At 43.0% G+C, this 26643-nt stretch overlaps 2 protein-coding genes and 1 long non-coding RNA gene across 4 annotated transcripts in view; 1 reads left to right on the top strand and 2 right to left on the bottom strand.

Annotated features, from left to right (window-relative positions):
- Nucleotides 1-23845, top strand: part of ENTREP2 (endosomal transmembrane epsin interactor 2) — a 104678-nt gene extending 80833 nt beyond the window's left edge. The window contains exons 5-12 of one of the 2 annotated variants that reach the window (XM_088148331.1): nucleotides 8321-8428; nucleotides 12058-12218; nucleotides 13231-13366; nucleotides 15757-15832; nucleotides 17152-17712; nucleotides 18662-18990; nucleotides 20108-20634; nucleotides 22704-23845. In XM_088148331.1, the coding sequence (XP_088004457.1) occupies nucleotides 8321-8428; nucleotides 12058-12218; nucleotides 13231-13366; nucleotides 15757-15832; nucleotides 17152-17712; nucleotides 18662-18990; nucleotides 20108-20293 (1557 nt within the window). In that variant the 3' untranslated portion in view covers nucleotides 20294-20634; nucleotides 22704-23845. Of the gene's footprint in view, nucleotides 1-8320; nucleotides 8429-12057; nucleotides 12219-13230; nucleotides 13367-15756; nucleotides 15833-17151; nucleotides 17713-18661; nucleotides 18991-20107; nucleotides 20635-22703 lie in introns of those variants that run through there. The other variant, XM_088148332.1, reaches the window with a different exon arrangement.
- On the bottom strand, nucleotides 6682-9231 carry LOC148214778 (uncharacterized). The gene is made up of 3 exons (XR_015797470.1): nucleotides 9191-9231; nucleotides 7814-8021; nucleotides 6682-7060 (listed from the first exon to the last, which is right to left on the bottom strand). It is a non-coding gene; the product is annotated as an uncharacterized LOC148214778 (long non-coding RNA).
- A 24-nt stretch (nucleotides 23846-23869) lies between the features above and the next one.
- APBA2 (amyloid beta precursor protein binding family A member 2) overlaps nucleotides 23870-26643 on the bottom strand; it is a 63020-nt gene continuing 60246 nt past the window's right edge. Inside the window, exons 11-12 of the mRNA XM_088148330.1 lie at nucleotides 26030-26170; nucleotides 23870-24547 (exon numbers count right to left, since the gene is read on the bottom strand). Coding sequence (XP_088004456.1) covers nucleotides 24476-24547; nucleotides 26030-26170 — 213 coding nt within the window. The 3' untranslated portion in view covers nucleotides 23870-24475. The remainder of the gene's footprint in view (nucleotides 24548-26029; nucleotides 26171-26643) is intronic.

Genomic DNA, 26643 nt, shown 5'->3' with positions numbered 1-26643 from the left:
TAAACTCTCCCTTGTTAGAAAGGCCAGTGGGTCAACCGGACAGCAAGGGAGCACTCCGTGTTCTGTGAAAAGCTACGCTGAGCATTCTTCTCCGCATTTTTTTTGTTAAACTATTCTTGTTTTTACGGGAACCAAATTTACTTTCATGGGTCCTTCCTCCAAAGGAGAGCAAAATGTCTGTCTCTCCCAACTCCCCCCAACTCCATTCAATCCCAAGGGAAGACTTCAAAAGACCTAAAAACATGGCAGGAAAAAACAGAACCCTCTTTTGCAGGAGAGGAACCCTTCAGGGAGATCAGGAGGTAGATTTCGATGCAGGTGGTTCCAAATGGTTGGTCTGGTTTGCCTACAACACTGTTGTCCAAACTTGGCCACTTTAAGATGAGTGGACTTCAACTCCCAGAATTCCCCAGCCAGCCATGCTGGCTGGGGAATTCTGGGAGTTGAAGTCCACTCATCTTAAAGTGGCCAGGTTTGGACAACACTGGCCTACAAAAACCGAGCATCTCCGTGCCAGCCAGCTAGACCACTCCCGTTTGTAATCTGAGCTTTTAAAGACATGCTAGGCCTTGATTTTCCCAAGGAAAAAGAGAAGACCGAGCAATTTCATGGGTGAAAAGTCTTTTACTGTTCATTATCCCTTTTCGGGTGATTGTAGGTGTCTAAGCAATGAAGCTCTGTCACTGAGGTCAATCAAGTGGAAAGGAAGCCACCTTGATAGCATCACCCAAGCCCACTGGCGCTTCGGATGAGATGCTAATGAGGCTAACCCTGGGGCTGTCAAGTTTACCAATCACCCAAGGACCTTTTTATTGCTTCACCCTCTAATTTTGCCCTTGCCACGTGGGCGGAATGAACCCTCAAAAGCTCGTGGCGTCTAGAAGTGGCAGGCATATTATGTCTTCATTGGAAGCCAGTTGGTTATGCCTGGAAGCTGAGCGTGATGCTTCTCCAACTCTGTCAACTGTGTGTTCTTTGGGCCTGTTTAATCGATATGCAGACATTGTGCTTGGATTGACAGCTCCTGTGGAACTTAGCAATGGCTATGAGAATGTTAAGAGCCTGCTGGAGTAAACTAAAGCCCACTTAGTCCTCCTCCCGCTTCCCAAAATGGCCACTCGGATGGCTCCCGGAAGTCCACCAGTAAGACGTGTAACCAATCATTTTCTCCCGTTATTGATCCACAGCACCTGGTGCATTGTGGCATGTGGCTTCTGATAGATCTCTACTTTCTCTTGAGCCTCTATAACTCCCTTGTCATCGGGCTACATGGGATGGGGTAGCTTGGTTTCCTTCTGAGTCCCACAAGGGGACACCAAAACCTTCCGGTCAGAATGAGAAGTACCAATAGAAGTGAATATGTGTAGCTCAGGGTTGAACTGTGGAGTCCTTGGGGTTCTCTGAGCTTGGTTGTTTTCTTGCAAACATTTCATTACCCGACTAGGTAGCCAGGTAACGAAACGTTTGCAAGAAAACAACCAAGCTCAGAGAACCCCAAGGACTCCACAGAATGAGAAGTGCTGATTCAGTAAGGATTTTAAATCTTGAATTATATATAGTAAGGTCAGAAACCCAGCAGAAAGTTGCGAAAAGAAATGGGACAAGGGAATGGTCACATACATTCTGAAGAGGTTGATTTTGGTCATTTGCTCACCTCTCTCCAATATACATAATTTTCCCCAGCCCAGATCACCATCCATTAAAAAAAATAATAAAAATCTGCAACTACTTTCACTTATCTAGTTTGCCATCCAGATGACTCCCTTCAGCCCTGTTGGTGCCAGCTGGGCTGCGTTCTCTTCTCTGGCTTCCAACCAGCCTCTAGAGTCAAACTGGAGAAGCTGAGAATGTCATCTCTTCAAATAAAAGCACATTTTGGCTCCTCAGCATTTGATTTTCCTGTGCTTCAGGTTTCTCCACCCAGTGCCTGGAATGACATTTTCTTTAACTCTTTCTGGGTCTGAAACGCTTGAAATGAAACGTCTCCACATTCACTGCACCTGTTCTAAGCACCAACAAAAGTAGCGGCCATTGAAACATCCCTGACAGTGAATGTCTTAAATTAATTCTCTCTCTTGACTGTCCTGAATGCCCTACTCAGCATGATTAAAAGGGAGTTCCCTGTGTTCTGATATGAATAGAGGCCCCTGCCCAACAAGATAATGGGGTGGTGCTGGTGGTTTGGAAACACTTGGGTAGCTGTGCTCCATCTTGAAATGCCCTCCCCAGCCAGGAGGTTTAGAGGATGGGTCATCTTGATCTCTCAACAAGAAACAGCTGTTCCAAACATTTGCTCCAGAAATCAAGACTTTCAGTTTTCTAAATTTATCTCTGGATGTAAACACATTTTCTGAATATTTAGAAAATGGCATGAGTCCCCCACCCCCAAGAAACTCACAGAGAAAAATTGTCAGGAAAGTAAGGAACTTTGCAAATTACTGTAATTTTCCAAGATTATAGAGGATACTCCTCCACTGACATCTTAAAAGAATCGATTTTGAGAAGAAGTAAGAACTAAACATTCTGGATCACCAGCTCTTTACAAGATACACAAAGTAGCTGGCATGCTGGGTGTGCACGTGCATAAACAGGGCCAGATTTAAGGGCCACGCAACAGTCGCACGCACAATATTAAGTTGTCATTTTTCTGCAGAGGAGTTGTTATTGGGTGATTGGATTTGGATTAACTGTAGGCAGTGCTTGACAGAATGCAGCTGTGCAAAAATGGTGACTCCTGTCTGTTTAAATTTTCCAGGCTGCAAAATACATCTTTGGGATTTTCAAATTATAGCTTGCCAAGGTCCTCCTTTCAAACATTTAACCTCTTCAAGCCACAAGCTAAATTTAGCTTTCCCTTTGTAGGGTTCCATTCCTAGGCCAGCTACACACAGCTCTGGATCGGGGGAGTGGTTTTAGCTGAGCTGGATAGCGTGCTTTGGGGGAACTGCCAAGCTGCATTTCCTTAAGTGGTAAAATCAATAGTGGGATGAACAAGAGAACAGATGGGAGGAATGCAACAGCTGGTCTTTATTACATTTTGACAAATTTTGCTCTTTGCTTATCATAATTGGCTCTGCCTTCAGAACATCCTTTGGAGAGTCTTCCCTTAAGCCCACCTAGTGGTACTTCCTATGTCTTAATGCAACATGACCCTAGAGCTGGTAGCCTTCTGGTAACCTTTTCAAGGGCCCGCTGCCAAAAAATGAAAAGGGCTGCAATCTCATACTTTCAAGGCAACCAACAAGGACTGGTTGGCCACTGGCTTCTTCTGGATCTTTTCTTTACTTCCTCGTCTGGCCTACAGCCCTGGAATTTCCTGGTGGTTTTCTATCCAAGGGCTAATAAAGTTTGACCTCATACAGCTTCTGAGCCCAGGCAAGGTAGGCTAATACTTGAAACGTTTTAGAGTGTGGCCTATGATGAGGCAGTGTGTCCTTCCAGAGGCTTCACATGTATTTGTGGGAACTATCAAAGATAGACAGTGTCGCATCAAGTCATCAAAGGAAGGTCTTTGTTGAGCTGAACTTAACTCCTGGTGACTTCTGGGATAGGATTATGTTATTTTCTTGGCAACAATCTAGAAGTCATTTGTAATTATCTTCTTCCTGGAGTCTATTTCCAGTCTAGCTGGAAGCCTCCCCTCCAGCTGGGAACCAAGGCTAATTTCTTCTTAGCTTCCCAGGTCAAAGTAGGACTCATAATTTTCCATCATCTCCAGACTTCTGAGCTCATTCTTCTGAATCTTGAAGCTCTGTGGGGAACTGTCCTTGGTGCTGAACTTTTAATCTTTCTTGGATACCTCTAAGTAGACTCACCAAGTCCTGGAGTGAAGCCTCAGAAAATTGTCTATAAAAGAGAGAAAAGCACAAATAACTGTTGGATGCTGTTTTAAATGCCCAAAAGCTAGTCAAAACCATGATTTTCTTTCTGCTTCTATGGTAGCAGGAATTTAAAAAGGGAGATTTTATCAACATTACCTTGGCACTTGAGTAGGTACAGAAAGAGTGTGTCTGAGCATCTGCTGAGCAATTTTCTTCACAGCTGGATAGCTGGGGTCTGCTCCAATACACATCTGGGGGTTGTGAGCCTGGATTCAGAATAAGTAAACTAGCTTCTTGTTTGAGCTAAGGTATTGTGATGCTTAACTTCTCTATTTAAACATCTCTGGGTCATTTGAGGATGTTAATTGGCAGCAAGCTTCGTTCTGTCCAAAAGTTATATTTAATATGTGCACGATGTGGGTGCTAAATTAGGTGGCTTCTGCAAAAGGATTGGATGATATCAGGAGGAGAAACTTGGTAACAGCTATCCATGGTGAAGCTGCCAACATTAGGAGCAGTTTACCTTTAAATTATCAACTGTTGCAGGATAAGCAGCAATGGATGGAAGGTGTCAATTAAAAATTGAATTTTAGATGGACTTCAACAGAAGGATTCTTGCAATTGGACACATTTGGTTCTGAAACTGCTTAATGTAATTTGGATACTTTCATCTATTTGGTTCATATAATGACAGTTTTTTGTTTGCTTGTTTATTGTACTTTTTTATCAACAAGATGAGAAACTTTCTGCGGGCCACTTTTTTTGTATTCAAACATTGTTGCCTACTTGAGTAACGCATCGGATATGTTGGCTTAATTCTGCTTTAGTCAAACTATTTCGAAATGGAGCAACCCTTTCCAGCAGTGCAAACAGCCACCAACTCTGGTTGCAACAGTTTAATTTTCATACTTGAGCTTTTATTTCCCCAGCATCAGCCAAATGGTTTTTCCTTTTCAGCCAACCCTTCTGATTTATGAGTTTCTTCCAAGTTGCCCTAATGCCGAGGCCAAGGCCAGAACATGAAATCTGCTCCTAAAGGAGCCCTGGGGGCCGAGGGAGCAGCCCTTCACTCTGGGCATCTGTAGGGGATGGTGGTCAGGGTCATACCAAAGAAGGCAGTAAGCAAGAAGAAAATCTCGCTTAGATCTCACTGTGCTTTAAAACAAATCCATCACCTCAGACGTGACTTGTATTAGAGAGAGGAACCTCTTCTAAGATGCTTTCAAGGGTCAGAGCTGCTGTTAAAGGCAGTGACTTGTTGCACACAAGCACGCTATTCATTTGCCAGGAAGAAGCCAGGCTGATCAAGCACAGTCCAGCCTTTGGTTCCCACCTTGGGCAACCAGCTGTCTGCAGAACCCTCTAAAGACAACGACTTTCTCCTGCTGTTTTCCCCTGACAACAGGCGTTTCCTTCTTCCAACCTGGAGCTCTTGATAGCTTTAGCCTTCCCAGATTTATCTAATTATTTTTTTATGCCATCTAAGCTGGTGATTTACCCCACAAATCTTGTGATAGAAGATTCCACGAGTTAATTACAGATTAGGCAGAGGTCCTTTTTCTTTCTTAAATCCATCATCAACCAGCTCGCTAAGGGTGATTTCCATAAATTGATGAGATGTTGAGGGAGGCCGTCCTTCACCTGGTCTGTCCTGAATCCCCTTGCTAATTTGTTTCTTTGATAAATGTTTGGCATACAGTACAAGCTTGGGAGAGGATGAAAAAAGAAATGCCCTTCTCTGTCTGTTTTTTCCATTCAGTGCCTCATTTTATATTTCTATCAGAGTCTTTCCCCTGGCAGAATGTGGCCCTTAACAGAGAAAGGGGTCTCTGCTTAAAAATATGTCCATTTCTCTCTCTCACTTTCTCTCTCTTTATTAACTCCTTCCTTCCTCCCCACCAGGCTGATCTGGAGTCTCAGTTGATATGTCAGGAAAGAAAGAATGAGTTTCTTTTCTACATTTGAGAAGCCTTAATACTTTTTGTCCACTGATGCTTGTCTGGTCTTGCAACTTCTAGAAATATCCTGTTGTGCAAATTGGCCCAGCTTCCTCAAACATTATGGGCTGTTGTCAGGTTCAGATAGAAGATTTCTTGTGAGATCAAGGCTTAAAGAAGGGAAGAAGAGCTTCCTCCATCCTGGAAGAGGCATGAGTGTGAATATTTGTAGGCTCAAAGAGGAGGAGGAGAACATATTAAATGTAGCTTTCATTTTCTGGACATTTCTCTTCCCTGTTGTGTGCCATTTCACCTTCAGAGAGTGGTTGTTAATTAAGCACAGAAGCCATTAGATATAATGGGGTTAATTCTGTTTTCATGCCAGGCCTGTGATAGATCAAATATTTGCCTATGCATCCTGAAGAATAATTATGAGAGCACTTTTTATAATTATGCTTCCAGAGGTTTACGACCCCAAATGAATATTGCCAGTTTTATTCCAGCTAAACCCCATATTCAGTAGAGGGAAGAAAACAGAGGAGGAATTGACCTGGCTGAACCTTCTTTCATGAGAAATGCATAATAAATAATCAGACAATTGGATAAAAAAGCTAGTTGCTTGGGTACCAAGAATGTTGAGTACTTTGCTCTGAGATGTTCAAGTTGGTCTGTCTCTAGATCATTGTTTCTCAAGCTTGGCAACTTGAAGACGTGTGGACTTCAACTCCTAGAATTCCCCAGCCAGCCATGCTGGCTGGGGAATTCTGGGAGTTGAAGTCCACACGTCTTCCAGCTGCCAAGCTTGAGAAACAATGATCTAGATGCTCTTCACATTCATGCACCATCTGGACACTTCAGAGTTAGCCCTATGCAAACTTTAGCCCCCAAAAGAACAGGGCAACAACAAGTGACAAACTTATAAATTCTAGTTTGCCGTGAAGGTCAGAATCCCTGCAGTAACTGTGCTGATATAGCAAAGACTAGAGATAACAAAAATTGATTCCCCATTCCCTCGCTATCAACCGTGCTCTTCCACTCTGTTCAATTTACTACATACAGGATGATAAGAACCCAGAAATACGATTCTACTCACTCTCAGAACCAGATGATGATGATGATGATGATGATGATGATGATTCTTCTTCTTCTTCTTCTTCTTCTTCTTCTTCTTCTTCTTCTTCTTCTTCTTCTTCTTCTTCTTCTTCTTCTTCTTCTTCTTCACGAATTGCACCTTTATAAGGCTAAAGGAACTGTTTCGTGGAGAGTGGACCCCAGTGGGATTCAAGTTAGATCGATCACCTGCTGTTCAATTAATTCGACAGTTACAAGATGGAGTCAGTTTATATATTTTCACATTAATTACAACTCATATTAGGTCTTTAGTGAAAAGGTGGGAGAAGTGGTTTTGATGTGTTCTTTCCAGTCTGCAAAGTCTTTTTGATGCTTGAAGGTGGGGGTGTTCTCAATTAGATTCCCCCTTGAGTCAGTGGTGCTGCTTCTGGTTGCCAATGAACGTTAGTTCTGATTATCTGTAATCAGGGGCTGAACCCATAATCCTCTGCTCACAAATCAGTTGTTCTAGTCTCCAGAAATGCATAATGCATCATAAGCTGAGTTCTAATATATGTGGCATTTATTATGCACGTGAATGTCACATACACAGGGTGTTCTCACCTTTGGCTACCTTCAGCCTGACCGTAAAAGACCTCATCTTTGCTTCCTGATTCAAAAAAAAAATCAAAACTGGCCATTGGGAAAGCCAAAGTATGATGCTTTTGTGTTGAATTAATGCTAGGGAGGAGAAAGAAAAGGGGTGATTCTTAGAACTTTTTCTTTCTCCTCTAAAACAAGAGAATCGAATTAGCTCCCCAAATATTTTAAGTATTGCCCCTGAACCATAAAATGGAAAGTTGATCTAAAGTTCATCCAGAGCATACGTGACATGTTGATTCTGAAAAATCCCTTGTACTTGCTAGCTACTTGGTGAAAGAAGTCCATATAAACCCTTTTAAAATAATTACATATTTTACACAATGACAGATGATTCGATCTTACCTTGAAGGTGGCTCTCCTGTTTGTAATGGCTCAACTCACACTGGTTCAAGTCACACGGGATGCAAGATTCATACAGGGTCCATTTAGTGTGTGAGACCTGGATTGCCCTTGTGGTAGCCAGAAATGTTTCAATCTCGGCTTGCAGAATTTCACTGACACTCGAGTTCAGAAGGGTTTACCGGAAGCTGCTGAAATAATTGCTCATACCCTAAATAGAAAGAGAGGCATTTAATATTGAGGTGTTTTATGTGGCTTCTTTTTCCTAGGTAGATTCTGAGTTGGTTTCTCCACCAAGAAAGGGTTACTCACAGGCTTAATTTGAGAGCCTCCAATGAAGAGCTGCATCAAGCAGATAACCATTACTGGCATTTATTATCCACCCTGCTAACAGTGTTTTTAGTACTTATTTTCTGTCTTGCTGAGATAAGGAATAACGTCCTACCTCCCTGTGTGTGTGACACTCCCCCCTCCCTCCGTCTCTCTTTCTCTGTGTGTCTCTCTTCACAGGACCTGCTGTTCAGTGTTTGTGCTCTCAATATCATCTCCACCATTGTGTGTGCGTTGGCAACGGCCATGTGCTGCATGCAAATGGTCTCTTCTGATGTTCTGCAAATGGTGAGTAAGATATGCATGTCCTCTGGCCAAGCCATAAGGGTACGGTATAAATGAGGCTTGTCAAAGATAGGATCTTTTGGGGGGGGGGATTTAACCTTGGAACTGAGAAAAGTCATCATGTCATTTCTCCCCCAACTACTGTAAAGAGCGGTTAGGTGGGACTGGGAAGAGCCAGGTTCAAGCCCACCATCAACCATGGTTGAGTTGGGACCAGCCACAGATTCTCTCTCTTTCTTTCTCTCTCTCAGCCCAAACTGACTCATAAGATTGTTATGAAGAAATTGGAGAAGGCTTAACTACGTATGCTACTTTCAACTCCCAGAGAAAAGATAGAATACAAACCTATCAAATAAATGATAAGAACCTGATGACCCCCAGATGTCCATTTCACCTTATCCTCAACCACAGTGCCCTTTTGGGTCAACCAATGACCCCAAAACATTATTTAAAACAACTTTTGGGGAGAAAATGAATATACAGTGGTACCTCAGTTCACGAACTTAATTCGTTCCGCGACACTAGTCGCGACCCAATTTGGTCGCGACCCGAATCAAATTTTCCCATAAGGTTCAATGTAAATACGGTTAATCCGTTCTGACCCCTCCGAATTTGGTTGCCAACCAATTTTGGTCGCGTCCTGAATAAAATTTTCCCATAAGGTTCAATGTAATTACGGTTAATCCATTCTGAACCATATGTTGTTGTTTTTTTAAACCACAAAAATATGACACAAAGTACAGCACAAAGAGAGAGAACGCTAACCTTGCTCAACGCGACTTCTGGCGTGGAGGACAGGAAGGCGGGTGGGGAGGCGGTTATTGCTTGGAGGGAGAGTCCCCCTCCCTACAGGAAGCCACGTGTCACGGGAGGGAAAATGGCCGCGGATCCTGTTTGTCGCCCGATCCGGCGTTCGCAAATGGAAGCAAAATTTTGTGAACGGAGCTGTTCGTGACCCGAATTGGTCGTGAACAGAAGCGTTCGTGACCCAAGGTACCGCTGTACTTCAAAAGATGACCTCCAATGTTCTCTAGAACATCTGAAAGGGCTCTTCCTTGCATAGACATCTCTGTAGGACTTCTTTTTTATTTTTCCTGTTCTGAAAATTCATGATGAGCTGCAAATTGTGTTTCCCATCACAAGAAGCGTTGTTTTCCACCTTGACATGGGGATGGAAAGGAGAGGCATGGCCCTACACTGATTGCGGAGTGATTAGAGCAGATCTGCTTAGCTGAATGTAACAATGGCATTAAGTTTCTGGAGGGCAGTCATGAATATGCAGGGCAAATTAACACCTGAATCCTTTTTTATATACACGTAAAACACTGGCAATGGTGGCTTTCTTACGAAGTTCAGATCTTCCTGAATTGATACAGCCAAAGAGAATAGGTGCTCCATTCTCTGACTATTTAACCGATATTTCCTTCTTTTGCTCCTCTTTTCTGAGAGACCATATTCAAAGCAAGAACAGTCCAGTAAAAATATCCAATCCTGTCCCCCCAAAATCTTGCTTCCAGAAAATTTGGGGCATGGCATTTTCTCCAAGACTAGCAATCATGATGGAAAAAGACAAGGAAACTGGGTTTTCGTGGTTGCTTCTAGTGTTTCTCCAATTAGTTCATGTCACATTGTATGAAGTTTTAATTTTGTCGACTTGATTCTCTGGCTTCTACTAGCAGCTCACCTCCAACCCCAACCCCAACCCCAATATTCTAGTAAAAGAAGAGAGAAATACTTTCTCAACACTGTCCATCACCCTGTACACTCTGTTGTTTTATCAACCTCTAACAGAATATTAATTCTTCCAGTTCTCCTTTTTGCATTTTTTAAAATACTTTCACACACACCCCACATGCTTGATTTTGGAATTCTCTATCAGTAGTTGTGGGTATAGCTACCAATTGATGGGGCTGCAAAGAGACTAAACAAATTCATAGAGAATTAGGTGGCCCTAATTCTACTGGTTGCTGTGGGCTTGAATATCAGCTCGATGGAAACAAAAACAGGTGAGTAGAGTAGAGTGACCAGTCTGGAGGTCTTCCTGTAAGGAAACCTGGTTGATTCCTCCCAAAACAGAATGTTGGCTCTATAGATTTGATTCACCCTGATCTTCCTTTATGATGGGACGTGGAGGTGTATGGAGTTGCCCTTGAAGAAAAGATGCAACAGGGAAATGTGAACTTAGCCTGGGAGAACAGGAAGGGGTGAGAAAGAAGCTCAGGACTGGCCTGCCTTGACTCAATTTGGTGTAAGAAGGAAGGAGGGAAAACTCAGTCTGGCTTTCAAGATTCTGTTATGGGAGTCTAGATCAATGGAGTTGAGTTCCAAGTCAATCTTGTGGTGTCTGTTTCCTGACCTGGCTTGCTTTGAAGGGTCGACCTATGGCAAGGGTGAAACAGAACAGGTGTTTAGTGTCCCAGCTTTATTCCTCAGGGGGTTTCATGACAGAATTTCAAATATCAGTGGACTCCAAGTGTTGATCCTTCTTTCCATGGCTGTAAGCTCTTACATGATTGTTGCCATCAAATCAGTGTTTGTGCTTCATGACTGCCGGCTCCATAATTGGACCCAATTCTCTCTCCTTTTTGGAGGAGCCTGAATGAATTCCGTAAATGATGGGCAACGCTTCTGGAATCATTGTTTAAACAATCTCCTAAATTAGAGACACAAACTGAGCCAAGGTCTTGACTAACCTTGCCTTAAATTCACCCCAGAATTGAGTGAAGATTGGTTTAAATTTATTTTTCAGACCTCCATGAAAGAAATATTACTTCTCATTTCATTTTGACTACAGCTGAATTCCATTCCTGTCTGGAAAAGACATTAACAGCCTTGCTCAGCCTCCGTGAGACGTGAAAATGAAACAAGGGGGCACTTTTAAGGTGGCACTTGGCCAGTCAGCTGTGTTCACCTCAAGAATATTCCGTTTATTATAACATTTATGGACCGCACTTTACCCACAAGGGTGCTCTATATTACATGTAAGAAAAGGGCAAATACACAATAACAGCAACTATGATTTTTCAAAAGAAGAAAGCAGAACAGTTATTTGGCCAATAAACAACCAGTCAGTTAATTGTTTAAAACGTCATTTGAATTACCTGGGCCCAAAGACATTAGCTGATGAATCACCAAACAGAAGGCAAACCAAAATTAAGTTAGAATTCCAAAGTCCAGGTGCCACCACCAAGAAGACCCTGTATTTTCTCAAAGCGTTGCATGATTGCCCCACCACGAGCACTCGGGAAATAGCCTCATCTAAAGATTTATTGCGCAGGTAGATCAACGTATTAGGTGTCACTCCTTCCCCCGATTGGGCCCTAAAATGCTTGGGGTTTTAAAGCTAAAGCTTGAATTAGACTTCTCAGCAACAGAGGATTGTTTTAATTAGGTATTACATTAAGGAAAAGGGCATACACCATAAAACTGCAGGCACAGGAAAATGGCTTGCGCAAAGCATTCAGGTTAGGGAGAGAGATACCTGCATCTCAGGTGTGGCGGATTCCCCCTTCAGCACTGTAACTTGGCCAAGATATGATTGCCGCCGTTGCTCCTTCAACTTTCACTTGAAAAATACCTAGACTTGCCGGCTATTATAGCAATGCTCAGTCTCTCTCATTTCTCTCACCCAGTTCTTGCCGCAGAGGTCTCATTCTGCAAATCCGGATTGCATGACCCCCCATGGGACTATCCTGCACCAGACGTTGGACTTCGATGAGTTCATTCCCCCAATTCCACCTCCGCCCTATTACCCACCGGAATACACCTGCACGCCGGCCACGGAGACGCAAAGGTGAGTTTTCTTTCATCTGAACATCCTGCCCTCCACTACGCTCCAGGGAGATGGACTGGTCTCTTGTCTTGCATGGACCAGGAGATCTCTCCCTAGTTCTGTTTCTAGATCCTTGTCTGATTCCTACATAATGCTCAGAGGTTTGTTTTGTTTTTGGCTTCATTCTTTGCTTTGGAAATGATGGATTATTTCTTGAGAGGAGTTTGTATAACGCACTAAGCCGAAAGCAAACCCATGTTAAGGCTTAACATTAGCAAACCTGGTGGGTATACTTTCATGAGTTACAAGCTACAGATGTCTAATAGCTCAAATATTGATATTTTCATTCGTTTTGCACTTCTTGTTAATTGGGAAGGATGCTATTTTAAACATATACACCTTAGAGGCAGAATATTTAAGGGATTCCTGGAGCACAGTTTAAACATTCATGTATGCATAGGGGTAAAAATAATAGATCAGCAGCCAGGGTATCATTTCTTCATTTTATCCATGCTGGATCAAGCATCAGTTGCAAAGAAGAATGTCTTCCTGTTCAACAAAACCGTGCAAGTTGAATTCTGATGCAGACACACCTAATCCCGCTGAAATTAGTAAGATATGTTAGGCTTGACTAAAGCCCTCTTGAACTCCATAGCTCTTCTTTAAGGACCGCTGAATCTGACTCCAATCAATTTTTTTTTTTTTAATTGGCTGCCTGGTTAATTAGGACTGATAAATTGGAGGAATTATTTTCATTGATCAAGCTGCTTGAGCATCTAAAACACTGAAGCTTTGCAGGTAGTGGCTCTATTAATAGCCCATTATCAGGAGGGTCTGCGGGGGGTGGGGATTAAAGAAGTCACAATGGTGGCCACCTTGCGTGATCAGAACCTCACCCCGATTTTTAATGCCTGTCGCACGTGACACAAATAAGAAGGGGTAGAGCTTCAACTGCATGGGCAGAGCTGTCATCTTGACTTTTTTGACCTCCCCCCAGACAACCCTACTCATCATTATCTCACTTGTTTTTTAGGGCTTTCCATTTGGACTTTCCACACTCCCCCTTCAGCACTTTATACGAAGTGACCATCAACAGCCCTGGGATTCTCTACCCTGCCGAGCTGCCTCCGCCTTATGAGGCCGTCGTTGGACAAGCTCCCACGAACCAGGTTAGAGGAGTGGGCAGTGCCCAGACCAAGTTTGGAAATGTCGTAGTAAAATCATTGCATCTCTAATCCTTCCTCTGAACAGAGATGGATTTGATTTTCACCCCACGGGGAACTTCTGGGATGTGTTTAGATTCGATAGTTGAAAAGCTGTCAAATTGTTTGTAATTCAGGTTAGAAAGCAAAGCAGGGGGTAACACTGAAAGGTAATTTCTTTGTAGTGTCTTGACAATGTCTTACCAACACTGAGCATGCAGCTTGTTTTAGCAGCTGTGTGTTTGGCTTAAAGAACAATCTGGTCGGACCCCAAAAACGCTTGCTTTTCATCGTGGATCACGCCTATGTACATAGGGACGAGATAGCACATGCATAGAAACAGTGCATATGTATAATATCTTTACAGATCATGTTACTCTCAAGTTGATTGTAACTTGCTGCACTACCAAAAAAATCTGCTTACATTTTTTGAGGAACTCTTGTTGGATTGTTCCGTAACCAAGGGACCAGTTTGCAAATTTGCAAACTCAGAGATATTTTGCGATCAGTCCTTAGGTCCCAGAATAATTTGATGGTGGATGGACGGTCTGTGTGTGAACCTACTTGGATAGAGTTCATAGCCCAGGTCTTTTATGCTACAAAACTCCAGGGTTGAAAGGCAGGCCAAGGTAGGGTAGCATTTGTGAAAAACAAGGGCTTGCGAAGGCTGATGGCCTGCCCAGCAGATTCTGGTTGGAGATTTTGTAAAGTAGAACATTGGAGTAAATGAAGATTCCCTCTTTCACCCAGTTGGGCTCCTCCTATGTTCTTACACAACTTCGCTCATAACATACTTCCTGGAGAAGTTAGACTGAACCAACTGAAGTTACACCCAGGGCATCTTCTGCAGATGGAAGGGTTAAACCTTGTGTGATGGGGAAAAGTGCGCAAAAAAACACAGCTGGCAACCTTCCCATGTGCCTTTGCATGTTGAGCGTGAGGGTCTGGAGATGGGACAAGACTGTGTGCATGCTCAGATAAGACGGGATTACAATCTTCCTGCCACCCCTGATAATCAGTGTGTGAATGTCTTTAGAAGAGCTCGTGAAGGTTTCTTGATCCATCGTTCTCTCATGAAGAGCTCTCAAGGGCTTGCCTGCATTGATAAAAGATAAACGGTCTTTCAAGTTGAACTAATGGCCTCATGGGCATCTCCCTGTAGTTTTCTTCAATCTTCCCAGATGTTTCTTTCTAGTCCACAGCCTTGAGGTTTCCTGGTTGTCTCCCATGCAAATGCTAACCAAGCCTAACTCTGCTTAGCTTTTTCCAATTAAGGTTACCTCCATGTTATATCCTACATTGCTACTGTCCTATTAGTTGGATTCTTAGCCTATAGACTTGGTTTATTGTACATTTATTTGCTAGTCTGATATCCCATCTTCCCTCAGGAGTTCCACACACCACACACAGTGCTATCTTCTCTAGCTTTTTTTCATGGCTATAGCTCTTATGGATGAGGGTGGACTTGAACCTGGAGGTCTATGGCGCCGGTTCAACACCTTCATTGCTGCATCCCTCTACCTTTGGAGAAGGAAGAACAAGTTTTGGGATGGCCATCCTTTTTTCAGAGATTTCCAGAGCTCAAGCATGTGGGTGAAACTGCAATTTAGAGAATATGAACAAGAAGGAAAAAAGGAACTTGAGTCCTGGGCATTTTGATGTTTTTTAGATAGATTTTTATTTCCGGCCCATTGCCTCTTATGTATTCTTTCCAAACTCCACTGTGTGATTCTAACCTGCAAATCTCATCTCTCCTGGATCCCACGTTCTGGTTGGGCACCTCAGCGCAAAATAGCCTTTTAGTAAAAGCCATCGATGAAGTGCATGAACTGACTGCTCTTCCTCAGGGGCAGAATATAAAGAGGCATTCTGAAGTGGCAGGTTTTGTTTTGGTCAGGAAGGGAAGAATCACCCAGCTCCTGGAAATCTTATCAGCTCGCCTCCCAGTTTGTTTTATTTGATTACATTTTTTATATCTCACTTTTCCATCTTCCAGCAGAAGCATCTTAAGGGCACAGGGAATTTGCTACCTAGGAGATGTTTCTAACTCATCTCTAAATAAATTAACTAAAGAGGCGCCATCTTATCTTATATCGGGGTGGGGTTATTTTGGGATTTGTTCTCAGGCTTTCCACTTTTCTTGCCATTTCATTTCTCTTCATGGTTCCTCTGTTCCAACATTATCTCTGCATTTCTTTCCAGCTATGGTGGGAAAAGAATGGGGGATTAGATCAATTCTGGATGGGCTTCCTCCCCTTACTGCATCCTTATCTTCAGTGAACAGCTGCTTAAAATCTTCATTCATGCACAGAATGAGTACATAGTTGAGTTCTTTTTTTTCTCCCAACCTTTTACAGGTCACCAGTATGGAACAGCAAATCGCCGAGTCCAACCTGGGGGAGCGAAATACAGCAACAGGTTTCAACAGCCAAGGTAGTTTCCATCATTCCCCGTGTGGGCGTTCAAGATAAATCCCTACCTTTTTCCTTATCCATCAGAATGACCATCTGAAGAGTCTCAGGCAAAATATCAGCTGATTCCTGAAGGAATCATTCCATTTAATGTTCTATCCCCCAAACTAAGAAGAACCAGTTCAATCATTATTATTTTTAATTGGATTGCAAGAAAACTTAGTTGGTCTTCTTGTCCCTTCCTCAGGTGAACTCTTATGGAAATTCACTGGCAAACCTAGCTACTGACACCCTATTTTCCTAGTTGTGAGTGGGGTGGGGAACCCCAACCTAAGACCCGTTTCCACCCGCTGTGATGTGGAGGCATTGATGGGCGTCACCCATGCCAGCTTCACATGTATTTTGAGAACTTTGTCTTGACAAGCAGAGACTTCTCCCATCTCAGCAAACGAAGGGGGAAATGAATGAATTTCTCCCCACTGCAGATGACTCTAGATTCTGTTCAAAGGAACAGTGGTTGAAACATTCACTGCCAAAATTAGCATGAAAAGAAAGCATCAACTGTTCTTCTAAAATACTGTATTTACTCCAAAGGAGGATGACCCTCAATTAACATGGATCTCCACTTCCATTTATACACAAAAGAAAATTAAATAGCAAAAACTCATCTGTCTTCATTGCCATATTCTCAGGGTATCTAATGCAGTTGCTCCCCCCCCCTCACATTTTAACATTAAATTATTTGTGGGAGGAGGCGGGTTCTCCTTTCTGATCAATAGAGTTTCATTTGCCATTTTACAATTTCAGAAGATAAGGAGGCTTTCAAGGTGCTCCCTTCTCCATTTAAGGAACGAGAAAATGAGGCGTGCACACCCCTGAACCAAAAGAGAGGAATTACATTGTAAATCTAAATACAGAAATGCATTTACTGGTCATGAATGTAGGGAACTAACGAAGGGAAGGTCACCGTAGAATTTGTGAAAGTGGGCAGGGTCTGAGTTGAGAGAACCTTTGCTCCCCTCTCAGAATAGGGTTCCTCACCCCCTCTGCAATGGATTGTTATAGATCGAGGGTTGCCCCCTGCCCAAAAGCCCAATTCATTGAGAAGTTGCATCTCCACAAGGTGATGCATGGTGTCCAGGAGTTAAGATCACATTTAAAAGGGCATAGCGTAAAGGAGAGCCATTAGCTGGTGAATGAAACCTGCGGTGCAGAGGATCGCTGGCTATTCAGTGGTAGGACAAAGAATAAGGAAGGGTTCTCGCCCTGTTCCTTGTTGCCTATTTCACTGAACGTTCGCATTTGGAGGTAGCGTATTCAGAATTCCCCCTTTTTTTCCAGCCTTGGCAGATGGCGCTTCCCAGATGGCCGCCGAAGTTGTTCCTCTCCCCAGTCGTCACAGGTACTCCTCTGAAGACTTTTGTTCTCTGGATCTCCAAGAACCTTTCCTGTCCTCTGACTTCTTTCCAGGTGGTCTTGTAGGAAGAGGGGCAAGAAACAGAAGTTGCTCCAGCCTGAACCAGACTTGCTTGCAGGACTATCCAGACGATGAGGTCAGTGGCCGCAGCCAGACCTCTGTGGACCAGCCCTGTAGCAGGACTTGCTCTCATAGTCGGCTCTCGGACTGTTCCTCAGAGAGCGTTGGTGTCTCTGAGAGAGACTCTTTTGGCTTGGTCAGAGAAGACAAGGCCACCCCCTCATCCAAGCCACTGAAAATGTGCTGTGGGGTCTTCAGCCAGCCAGCTGTGCCACAGACTCCCCGCACCCACTGCTCAGTGCCTGTAAACAGTTTGCCCCACAGCTGCCTCAAGAGGACGGCCCAACAGCGGGCAAGAAAAACCGCCATTTCCAACATTGTCCGATCCACTAGTGACCCTTTGTCCTGTTCAGCTACCACAGAAGGTAAGGAGTGTTTAGGAATGGGTGCAGCTCCCTCCGTGTCATGACTTCTGTCTGTCGCCTATCATTTTTTTAAAAACTTAACTCATTGCTATCCCAACACCACCACCAAGAAGACCCTGTCTCACATATTTATACATAGTGATGATGGCAGAGCCTATAGGACTTTTCAGGTCTTAAAGCCCAGAATGGTTCATCTGGGAGTAAAGACTTTCCATTTTCTTAACATGTTTATTCTTCTTATAATGCAAGGAGCTCAGGTCAGTGTTCATGATTCCTCTCCCGCAATCCTCTTGTCCAGTAACCCTTTGAGAGACAGTGAGATGGTCATTGGATTAAACCAAGGAATGGTTGACCAGTAATTCACATCATCTCCTCACTATTGGCCAGGCAGTGTAGGTATGGGTAGGGTTAGGGTTGGAGCTAGGACTGGCATTGCTGAACACTGGAATGCCAGCGTCACCCACATCTGTCCTAGAATAAGATGTCAAGAAACACTGAGAATTGTCAGATAGTGGATGTAGGACAATTTTTTAAAAATGCTCCCAAATTACTCATGCAGAATATACTGAAGAAGAGGCAAAAGGGGTCTCTCCCAGACTCTGGCATCAGTGCACCTAACAGGACGAAGCACATATGAAACATGCAGAGTTCTTTCATGGACAATCATGTCTAGGGCTTAGGCCTTGATGGTGCACTTGGGAAAGATCTTCTCAGAAGAGGAGGGAATTACCTCTTTGGTTGGTGACACCATCATTTTAGGACTCATGAGTATTACAAGCTGGGCAACATCTCTATGGTGATTTTGTCACCATAAAAGTCCTTACATAGCCAGGTGTCCCTTCTCCACTCCCTGTGATGACCACGGTGTGACTTCACTTGGTGTATGTCCAGCTGAGCTACCATTTTAAAGCTCCTTTTCTCCCCCTTCCCCTCCATCCCCCCCTTTTAGTTCCTCTGCCTAGTCCTCATGTGGCTGCCTCTACTTGCCAGGACTCCAGGAACCATCTTGTGCCAACCGGAAAACCAAGGGACCCCCCAAAAGCCGAACTTTCCCAGAAGTCAAAGGTCATACTGAGCATCTGCAAAGAGCGGCCCCATTCCTTGGTGGACCTACAGGCCTACAAGGACACTAAGATCCTGGTGGCCAAATTTTTGGAACACTCGAACTGCAACTTTCCCCCAGAAGTGCGCCACGTGGTCAACAGCATCCGGTCTGTCATCAAGTCTGATGAGCGGCACATGGAGGAAGCCATCTTTAGCGCCAACATCATTGATCAGGTAGGTGTCCTTTCTGGGTGATTTGGGTGGATCAAGTTGGATGAAGAAGAGATGAACCAGCATGCCCTAAATGGCCAAGTTCACACAACAGACAACATTATAACGTGGCATTGTTGATTCTTTTGCAAAGCTTATTGTGTGATCCAGAGCTGAGATCAGCTCCTGGGAAACAGCAACAGAAGGGATGAAATTATGGCAGTCACAGCTAATTCCCACCCTTGGTTACCAATGAGCACAGGAAGATAAAAGCTCTTCTCAGTCCTGCTTGCAAGTGCCTCCCAACTCCATTTGTCAGTAATCTTGGAAAAGGGAACCCTCCAAGTCTCCTGGCATGTCAACTCCCAGTATTCCCAGCCAGAACAGTCTTTGCAGAGTTGATGAAAGTTGGTCTATTTTAAGAGGTGCTGACCTATTTGCCTCCCCCAAAGTTCTGCATGCAGCCCCAGCAATACTCCAGAAGTTGCCTCTGAATTGTAGTTTTTAATGTGAGAGCTGGAGAAAATAATAAAATGCTCAGGGAGCAGTCACAGTGGCTGTATTTAATCAATGTAATTAGTTCCAGTTAAATTAAATTAGGTTTTGTTCTGTCTCTGATCACAAAAGTTCATCCCTGGTCCCCCAAAAGATTGTGCATGCATTCTCTCTCTCTCCCTCTCTCTCTCAGACAATTTAGTTTCTCATATATTCCATATGCCAACTTGGGTCTCAACTGATGGAATTATAAGAAGAAACAAATACAATCAAACCAAATTGGGAGATAAAAGGATTTCTTGTGTGAAGGTCTAGAAATCCAAAAGCTCTGATGTGTCTTAGAGGAGACACCCTTCTTCCAAAGACAAGTGGTGGGTTTCTGAGGGTGCTAAAGCAAAGCTGAGATACTTATCTAGACTAGATGCTTTAATGTGGATTCTTGTACATTTTGAAACTGCCTCCATTTTTTTGGAGCCATAGATTTGCACCTGAGCTCAGCTGGGTGGACTTTGTATTCTGGTATTGGAAACAACCAAGTAGATCTCACAAGCCTAAAGTTTGCCACCTCAAACTCCATCCTAAGATGTCTTCTTCTCAACAGAAGAATAACTTCACCATTTCCCTTACCTTGCCCTCTTTTCCACAGGTCATCATGAGTTCCCAGCAGAATGTGGATACCTCAAGAAAGCGACTTCAGGAAGACCTCCACCTCCAGAGCTGTGGAGCTCTAAGCTCTCCTGTTGCCTTCTTACGCAGGGGCCACATTACCCATGCCTTTGAGAGAGGAAGACCCCACAGTTTAATTGAAGTGTGCCGAGAGACCATCCTTTGACAATAGGCTTTTGCTCCACTGAGGAATATAAACTCTACAAAAGAGACTCTGAGGAACTGGGCAATGGAAGGAGATTCATCTCCCTCGGTGGTTGTCTTTGAAGAAACAAAAGGAAACTCAATCAGTGTCTCTGAAAGAGTCTTCCTTTGAAGAGGTCCATGCCAGATCTTTATTCCCAGGGGCTGAGCACCCAACACGTCATGACTATATATTCAACCAAGACTCTTTTGTGAAAAAAACCCAAGTTGCTTATTATTTAACAATGAAACAAACAAAAAAACCCACTGAAGCGTATCTTTTTCTCCTCCTACCAAGGAATTTGATTTTCTAAGTTCTAATGGGTATGTCTGGGGAGGAAGGGAGACTGGGGTGGGGTGGGGTGAGGTGGGGTGGGGGAAGGGAATTAACTTTCTTGCTCAGCTGCAGTGATCCTTCTGTACAACGTAGGAGTTGCATTTTAATCACTGTACCTCAAAAGTGTTCTCACCAATTCTGAACAGTGTTTTCATAATTAAAAAGGTATTTCTGGAGATTATAGTCTTCCAGAACAAATTTTGTGCAGCAATAGATAAACCTGTCTCTCCCTCTCTCTCTCTCTCTCTCTTGTTACTGGAGGATTACTTGAGTTGAGAAGAACAAGAAGTTCAAAACTGAGAATGGGATTTCCAATTCCTGATTCCAACATAGCCACTAGCATTGTATTTTGTTTGGGGTTTATATAATTCCCCCCCCTTTTTTTAGCAACCTCCATTTGGTGGATTTTAGGAAACCCAGGTTCAAGCTCACCATCAGGGAATGAAGCTCACTGAGGACTTTGAACTGGTTGCACTCTCTCAGCCAACATGATTGGGTAGTTCTTGAGAAAAGTGGAAGAAAAGGGTGTTGTGTACATTACCTTCAGCTTCTGAAGGAAATGCAGGATGTACATCTAACCAATTCCTTTGTTGCTTCTAGAAGGAACTGCAGACTGACTCTTACCCTGCTTACCTAGGGCCCTTTCTTGCAGCACCACTCTACATTTCACTGTAATTCTCTTGAGGAAAACCATGTAAACATCTCCATTTGGCAGGGTGGTTTTCTAGGGTGCAGGTGACCCACTGAAGGTGTTCCACTGTAAGCTTCACCACCAGGATCTTTGGGGGTGTCACCTTTTATATTTATGGGTCATCTTATTGGCTACTAGAGACCAACGCTCCCTGATACATTTTGAAAGAACCTCATTTTCAAAGAAATGGCTACTCTGTAAAAGGACCCTTTTCAAAAATTACAAATAAGGAGTTTCCCTTCTATAAATCGGGGAAAAAGAGTTCCTGAAGTGCACTTTTTCTCTTGGAAATGCACTCAAAATGCATCACACGATTGCCTATTTTTATCAGTTTATGGGTGGAATTTGTATGTAAAGGTAAAGACCCCCCCTTACGTCGAGTTGGACTTCTTGTGCCTTGAAGCGCACATTCACGTAGTTTTCTCACCAAGATTATGGAAGAGGCTGCCTGTTGCTTTCTTCCAGGATTTGTTTGCCTACAACCCCAGAATTGTTTGGTGGTCTCCTATCCAAATAATAATTAGATCGAACTCTACATAGCATTTTGAGAACAGCCAAGGCCAGTTATGGGCTGTCACTAGACTGGATTCTTTTGTGTGACTAATTTTAGAATTTGGCAACCATCACGGCTAGTTGTTCTTTTTATGTTCCTATACCTGTTTTCAGCCTTGGATGATTCTACTAGGAAATTACAGCGCAGGGGTTGTCTGTTGTCTTCTGCATTTCTTGTATACACTAGAAAGTCAGAGGTGTACATTTTCTTATATACGCTAGATAGAAATAGGATGTTTTCTACAATTTTGTTGCAACCATCTTTGGAGTTTGTTTTTTTTACAACAACCAAGTCTCCAGAATTTTGGTTTTAGTCATGTGAAACATTTAGGTCATAATGTTCTTGCACCCACATGTCCAATTTGCATTGGTTTTAGTTATTGCTAATTAATATTTGTATTATTTATGCTCCCTAGAATTGATCTTGTTTTTCTACGTGAAAAAAGAGATTCAAGGCAGTTAGCAGGAACAAAAAGTAATAAGCAAATTAATTAAGATACCAATTATTTTATACATATATAAAAATCATCCTTGTAAGCTTCCTTCAAACTCTCAAGTGGAAAGGCCATCACATCCATTCTTCCACTAGCATTGTTCCACACTATAAATTATTCCATTGAATTGAAAAGACCACAAATATGTCTATCTTTGATTTCACCCCACCCCATATTTCTCATCAAGGTAGGTATATAGAACAAGTGAGTGAAAACACAACTTATAATGCTCCATAATGTCTGGCTAAGCTGGCTGGAAATTATAGAAGGTGAAGTCTAACCCACATGGTTTCCCTCCTCCCTCTCCCCCCATCCACAGCAGGAACTTCAAAGGTTTGAAGAGAAGAATAGTCTATCAGACTTCCAGCAAACCACCATCTTTGGAAAATGCTTTTTGACCTTTTTAGCACGAAGCTACAGTGACCTCCAGTGGAACACCAAGGAAGTTGACAACAATTGGGTTGACCACAAACTGGTGCTCCCCAGAAGTTTACAAGATCAATTTCTGGTGGATAGAAGAAAGGCCAAGCAATGAATTTCTCTGCAGCAAGACCTTGTCCTTCTCAAAGAAGTTGTGTGTGCCCATCTTCCAACAAGTTCCGTTGAAGAAGACTGAGGCTAAACACCATCAGCCTTGGCTCAGTGGTCTGCAAAACAACCAAGAGAAGCTGCACTGTTTTATTACTCCAAATTTATTAATGAGTATAGATTAATTCTCTCCTAGGGTCACTTGCATGCAACAGAGCTCTACGGTGTTATTCCTTGAAGTACAGTAATCCTATGGTTTTTGTTACTGTATGGTAAGGCTTCTTTCGTCACAGTGTCATTTTTCTTCAAGGCCATGGACAACAGGAGAGAGGAAGGAGGAAAAAAATCAAGACAAAAGAGTTACATCAGTTGACATTTATCTCGTAATGAACACAACATTATACTATTCCTTGGTTTATCATTGCCACAAATCTCTAATACTGCTGATGGCAAAGACTTTGCATTCGTAGTCACTGTTTACATTCAGACAAGTTGGCTCAGGAGAATAAAAGACAAACAGAACAATATTAAACATTTTTATATAAAAAAGTCGTATTTAAGCATGGCTTTCCGAGAGTGAACTTAAGTTCAACTAAAGGGTGATATGGAAGGTGGTGGGACAATAAAAGAGGACCCACTTCCTGGTGGTAAAGGCTACTTGCAAAACAGTATTTTCATCGTTAAAAATGTTCAGTCTCCAAAACATAAATGTACCTCATCTAAATAAATATTCCACATTTGCATTGCAAAAGTTCTTTCGCTTTTTCTGGCGGTGGTCTTTTTAATTCCAAAAAAGCGTTTCTTCCATATCACTCACTCTGAAACCCCTTGTTCTTCCTAGTTCACATACAAACCACGTCTCATCAAAAGTCACAATACACTTGTCAATGACAACAGCAGGGTGTTTTTTTTTTATAGCAATGAACACTCTCCCCCCCCCAACCTCCCCCTATCACCCCCTTTAAAACTGCTCCCATTCTCAGTCATTGCAATAACCCGTCTGCGCCCACTCGGTGTTTTGAAATGTGCAGTCCAGTTGAGGCAGCGCCAGTTTGAAAGGGCCTGTTTCTGTAGACTCGTCCACACTTGCCTCATGGCTGAAGGTGGCAGACGGACAGAAGACTATGGACATGCTGGAGTCCCCTTATAGTAAAGTATTAGAAGCATAGTCCACCCAGAATGAGGGCAATGCAGGTGGTCTCTGCAACACAGAGGGTCCTAACAGCAGTGGGGCTTGATCAGCTTCATGACGGATTTCATCCTGAGTCATGAAGATGGAGTTTGCCAATCGCATGGTAGAATACTTCTGTGATCTTGGAAAGACGGTGTCAATGGTCATTTGCCATAACAAGAGCTTCATCTTTTGGCAAGATTTTAAAAGGAGAGAGAGGTAAACTAAGAAACAAACCCAAAAAAAGGCAAAGAAACTGGATCCAATGAGTGTCCAGAATATCCAGTGTTGGGTTCAAACTCTGCCCGTTTCCTACAAAATACAACATTTCTCTGGAAGTTTAAGCTTAGGCAGCAGGATATGATTTGCCTGAAGAGCAGTCTAGCTTCCCATTAGATGTAGAGTGGAGTTTCTTGACCGGTTAGCAGCCTGAACATTGCAGCAGGCATAGTCTTCATGTGAATCTGTGGAATGGTTTGGGAGAGAGTTAGTGATGACGGGGAGGGACTGGAGGCTTCAATCTGGCTGCCTACAGCCATCTTCATGTTCGGTGTGGACCCTGAACATGGCCAAGCTAATCATGAGAGTCAGAGCCCATCAGCAACCAGGACAGAGCTGGAAAAGATCTCTTTCTAAAGCCATGGCCTGCCACAATACACCTAATGCATAACAGTTATCACCTTTGTGAAGTTCTGATTCCTGTGAGCTCAAGGCAGATGACCCAGGGAGGTGCAGGCCACAAAATGCGTGGGCAACAGCTTAGTTCCCCCCAAGAGAATGCTGAACTTGATGAACATCTATATTTCCACGGTGCCTAAGTATCACATTGCAGGGAGGAAGAGCACCCTCACCCACTTCTTAACGGCATCTTCCTTTACCACCTTTGCCATCCTAATTATGGGGTAACTTGTGAAGCTTTGTATGACATCTTTGGTACCTTTGCCCAGCCTGGAATCCCCCCAGATGGTCAGGGCTGGAGTTTTAGTCTCAACTGTGATGGAGGATGCCAAATCAAATCAAATTTTGATGACAGTCATAGAAAGAATGCCAAATTGGGAAAGGTTGACCTATGATGTCATCAAGAAAATCACAAGGAACTTCCCACAAGTCCTAGCGAGAGGAGGAGGACAAAAGCAACTGGCATGGAGAAGAATATGGAGGTAGCTTAGTGATTAAGTTGTTGGACTGGACTAAGGAATTCAGGTTCAAGTTTCCAGTCAACTCCAGATCTTGGTGGATGACTTTCTCCTCAAGTTACCCTATGCTTTTGTAAGGATAAAAATGCGGTGAGGCTTCTGAGGGGATCTAAATATACTTTAACAACATGAGGAAGAATTCCAGAAATAGGAATGGACAAACAGAGGAAATGAGGTGAGGGTTCAGTGGAGGAAATGGACCAGATATACTATTGTGTCTGTGTGTTCCTAGTCAGTTTTAATCTTTTCTGCTCTGTAAATTCATTTTTATTAATAAGATACCCGGTCTTTAAAGGCTCAAGGTGACCGACAACGGTTGCCAATGACATTCCAGATTTTTCTTTTTTTAAAAAAAGGTAAATCCTTCTTTTCTACCACTATTAGAAATAGCCTTAAGGATCTCTGAAGCTGGGTTTCTCCCATATTAATCTTCCCTTTCTCCTCACACTGGCAATCTGCTTGAGAAATCAGAGAAATTTCAAAAGTCAATTGCAGAACTCAGCTAGTGTCTACTTAGAGCAGTGTTTCTCAACCTCAGCAACTTTTAAGATGTGTGAACTTCAACAAGCATGCTGGCTGGGAATTCTGGGAGTTGAAGCCCACATATCTTAAAGTTGCAGAGGTTGAGAAACACTGACTTAGAGTACTAACAGTTCTTTCTGTTGGGCTCTTCTTTTGATAAGAAGAAACTAAAAACTCTTATGTTCCTTTTATCACTGCTGAAAAAAACACATGCTTGGGAAGACTCACCTCTCCTACAGAGTTGGACAAGGCTTGCACAATCTTCTCATGAGCCGTAGCAACGACACTTTGACCATTGATCTCAATAATACGATGCCCCACCCGGACACCTCCTCTCTCTGCAATCCCACCTCGCATCAAGCTGCAGATCTGGACAGAGAAAGGGAGTCATGTTCAGGTAAGTGGAAAAGAGGCAATTTGGCCAGAAGTCTTGGTTAGAAATAATAGGAAGGTCTTCTTCTACAGAGATTAGCTATCTTACTACAAAAATTACACATTTCCCTTGGTTGATGGATTCTGTCTTTTGTCATCTAGTATCACTCCCCCAGTTTCTTTCTGAAGGTGGAAAAAGTTACTCAACATTAAGAAGCTAAGATGATGTCAACAGGCAATGTCAACCCAATATCAATAGGGAGAGAAGTGGCTGAAGTAGCAACAGAGGTTATCTTCCTAGCTTTAAAAATTCACAAGGATGGTCACTGTAGCCATGAAGTAAAGTTGTGTCTGCTACTTGAGAGACTTGGGCACATCTAGAACAAGATGCAAAGACATGACATAGACAACAAAGGATCAATTGTCAAGGGCAGAGTATTCCCATTGGTAATGTCTATCTGTGAAAGCTG

Source organism: Python bivittatus, unplaced genomic scaffold (genome assembly GCF_059951505.1).
Source record: "Python bivittatus isolate LINGU-HERP-01145 unplaced genomic scaffold, Pbiv_v1 ctg000530_np1212, whole genome shotgun sequence".
Taxonomy (NCBI): Eukaryota; Metazoa; Chordata; class Lepidosauria; order Squamata; family Pythonidae; genus Python; species Python bivittatus.
The sequence above is the reverse complement of the archived record's forward strand: the minus strand, read 5'-3'. Positions and strand labels throughout refer to the sequence as shown.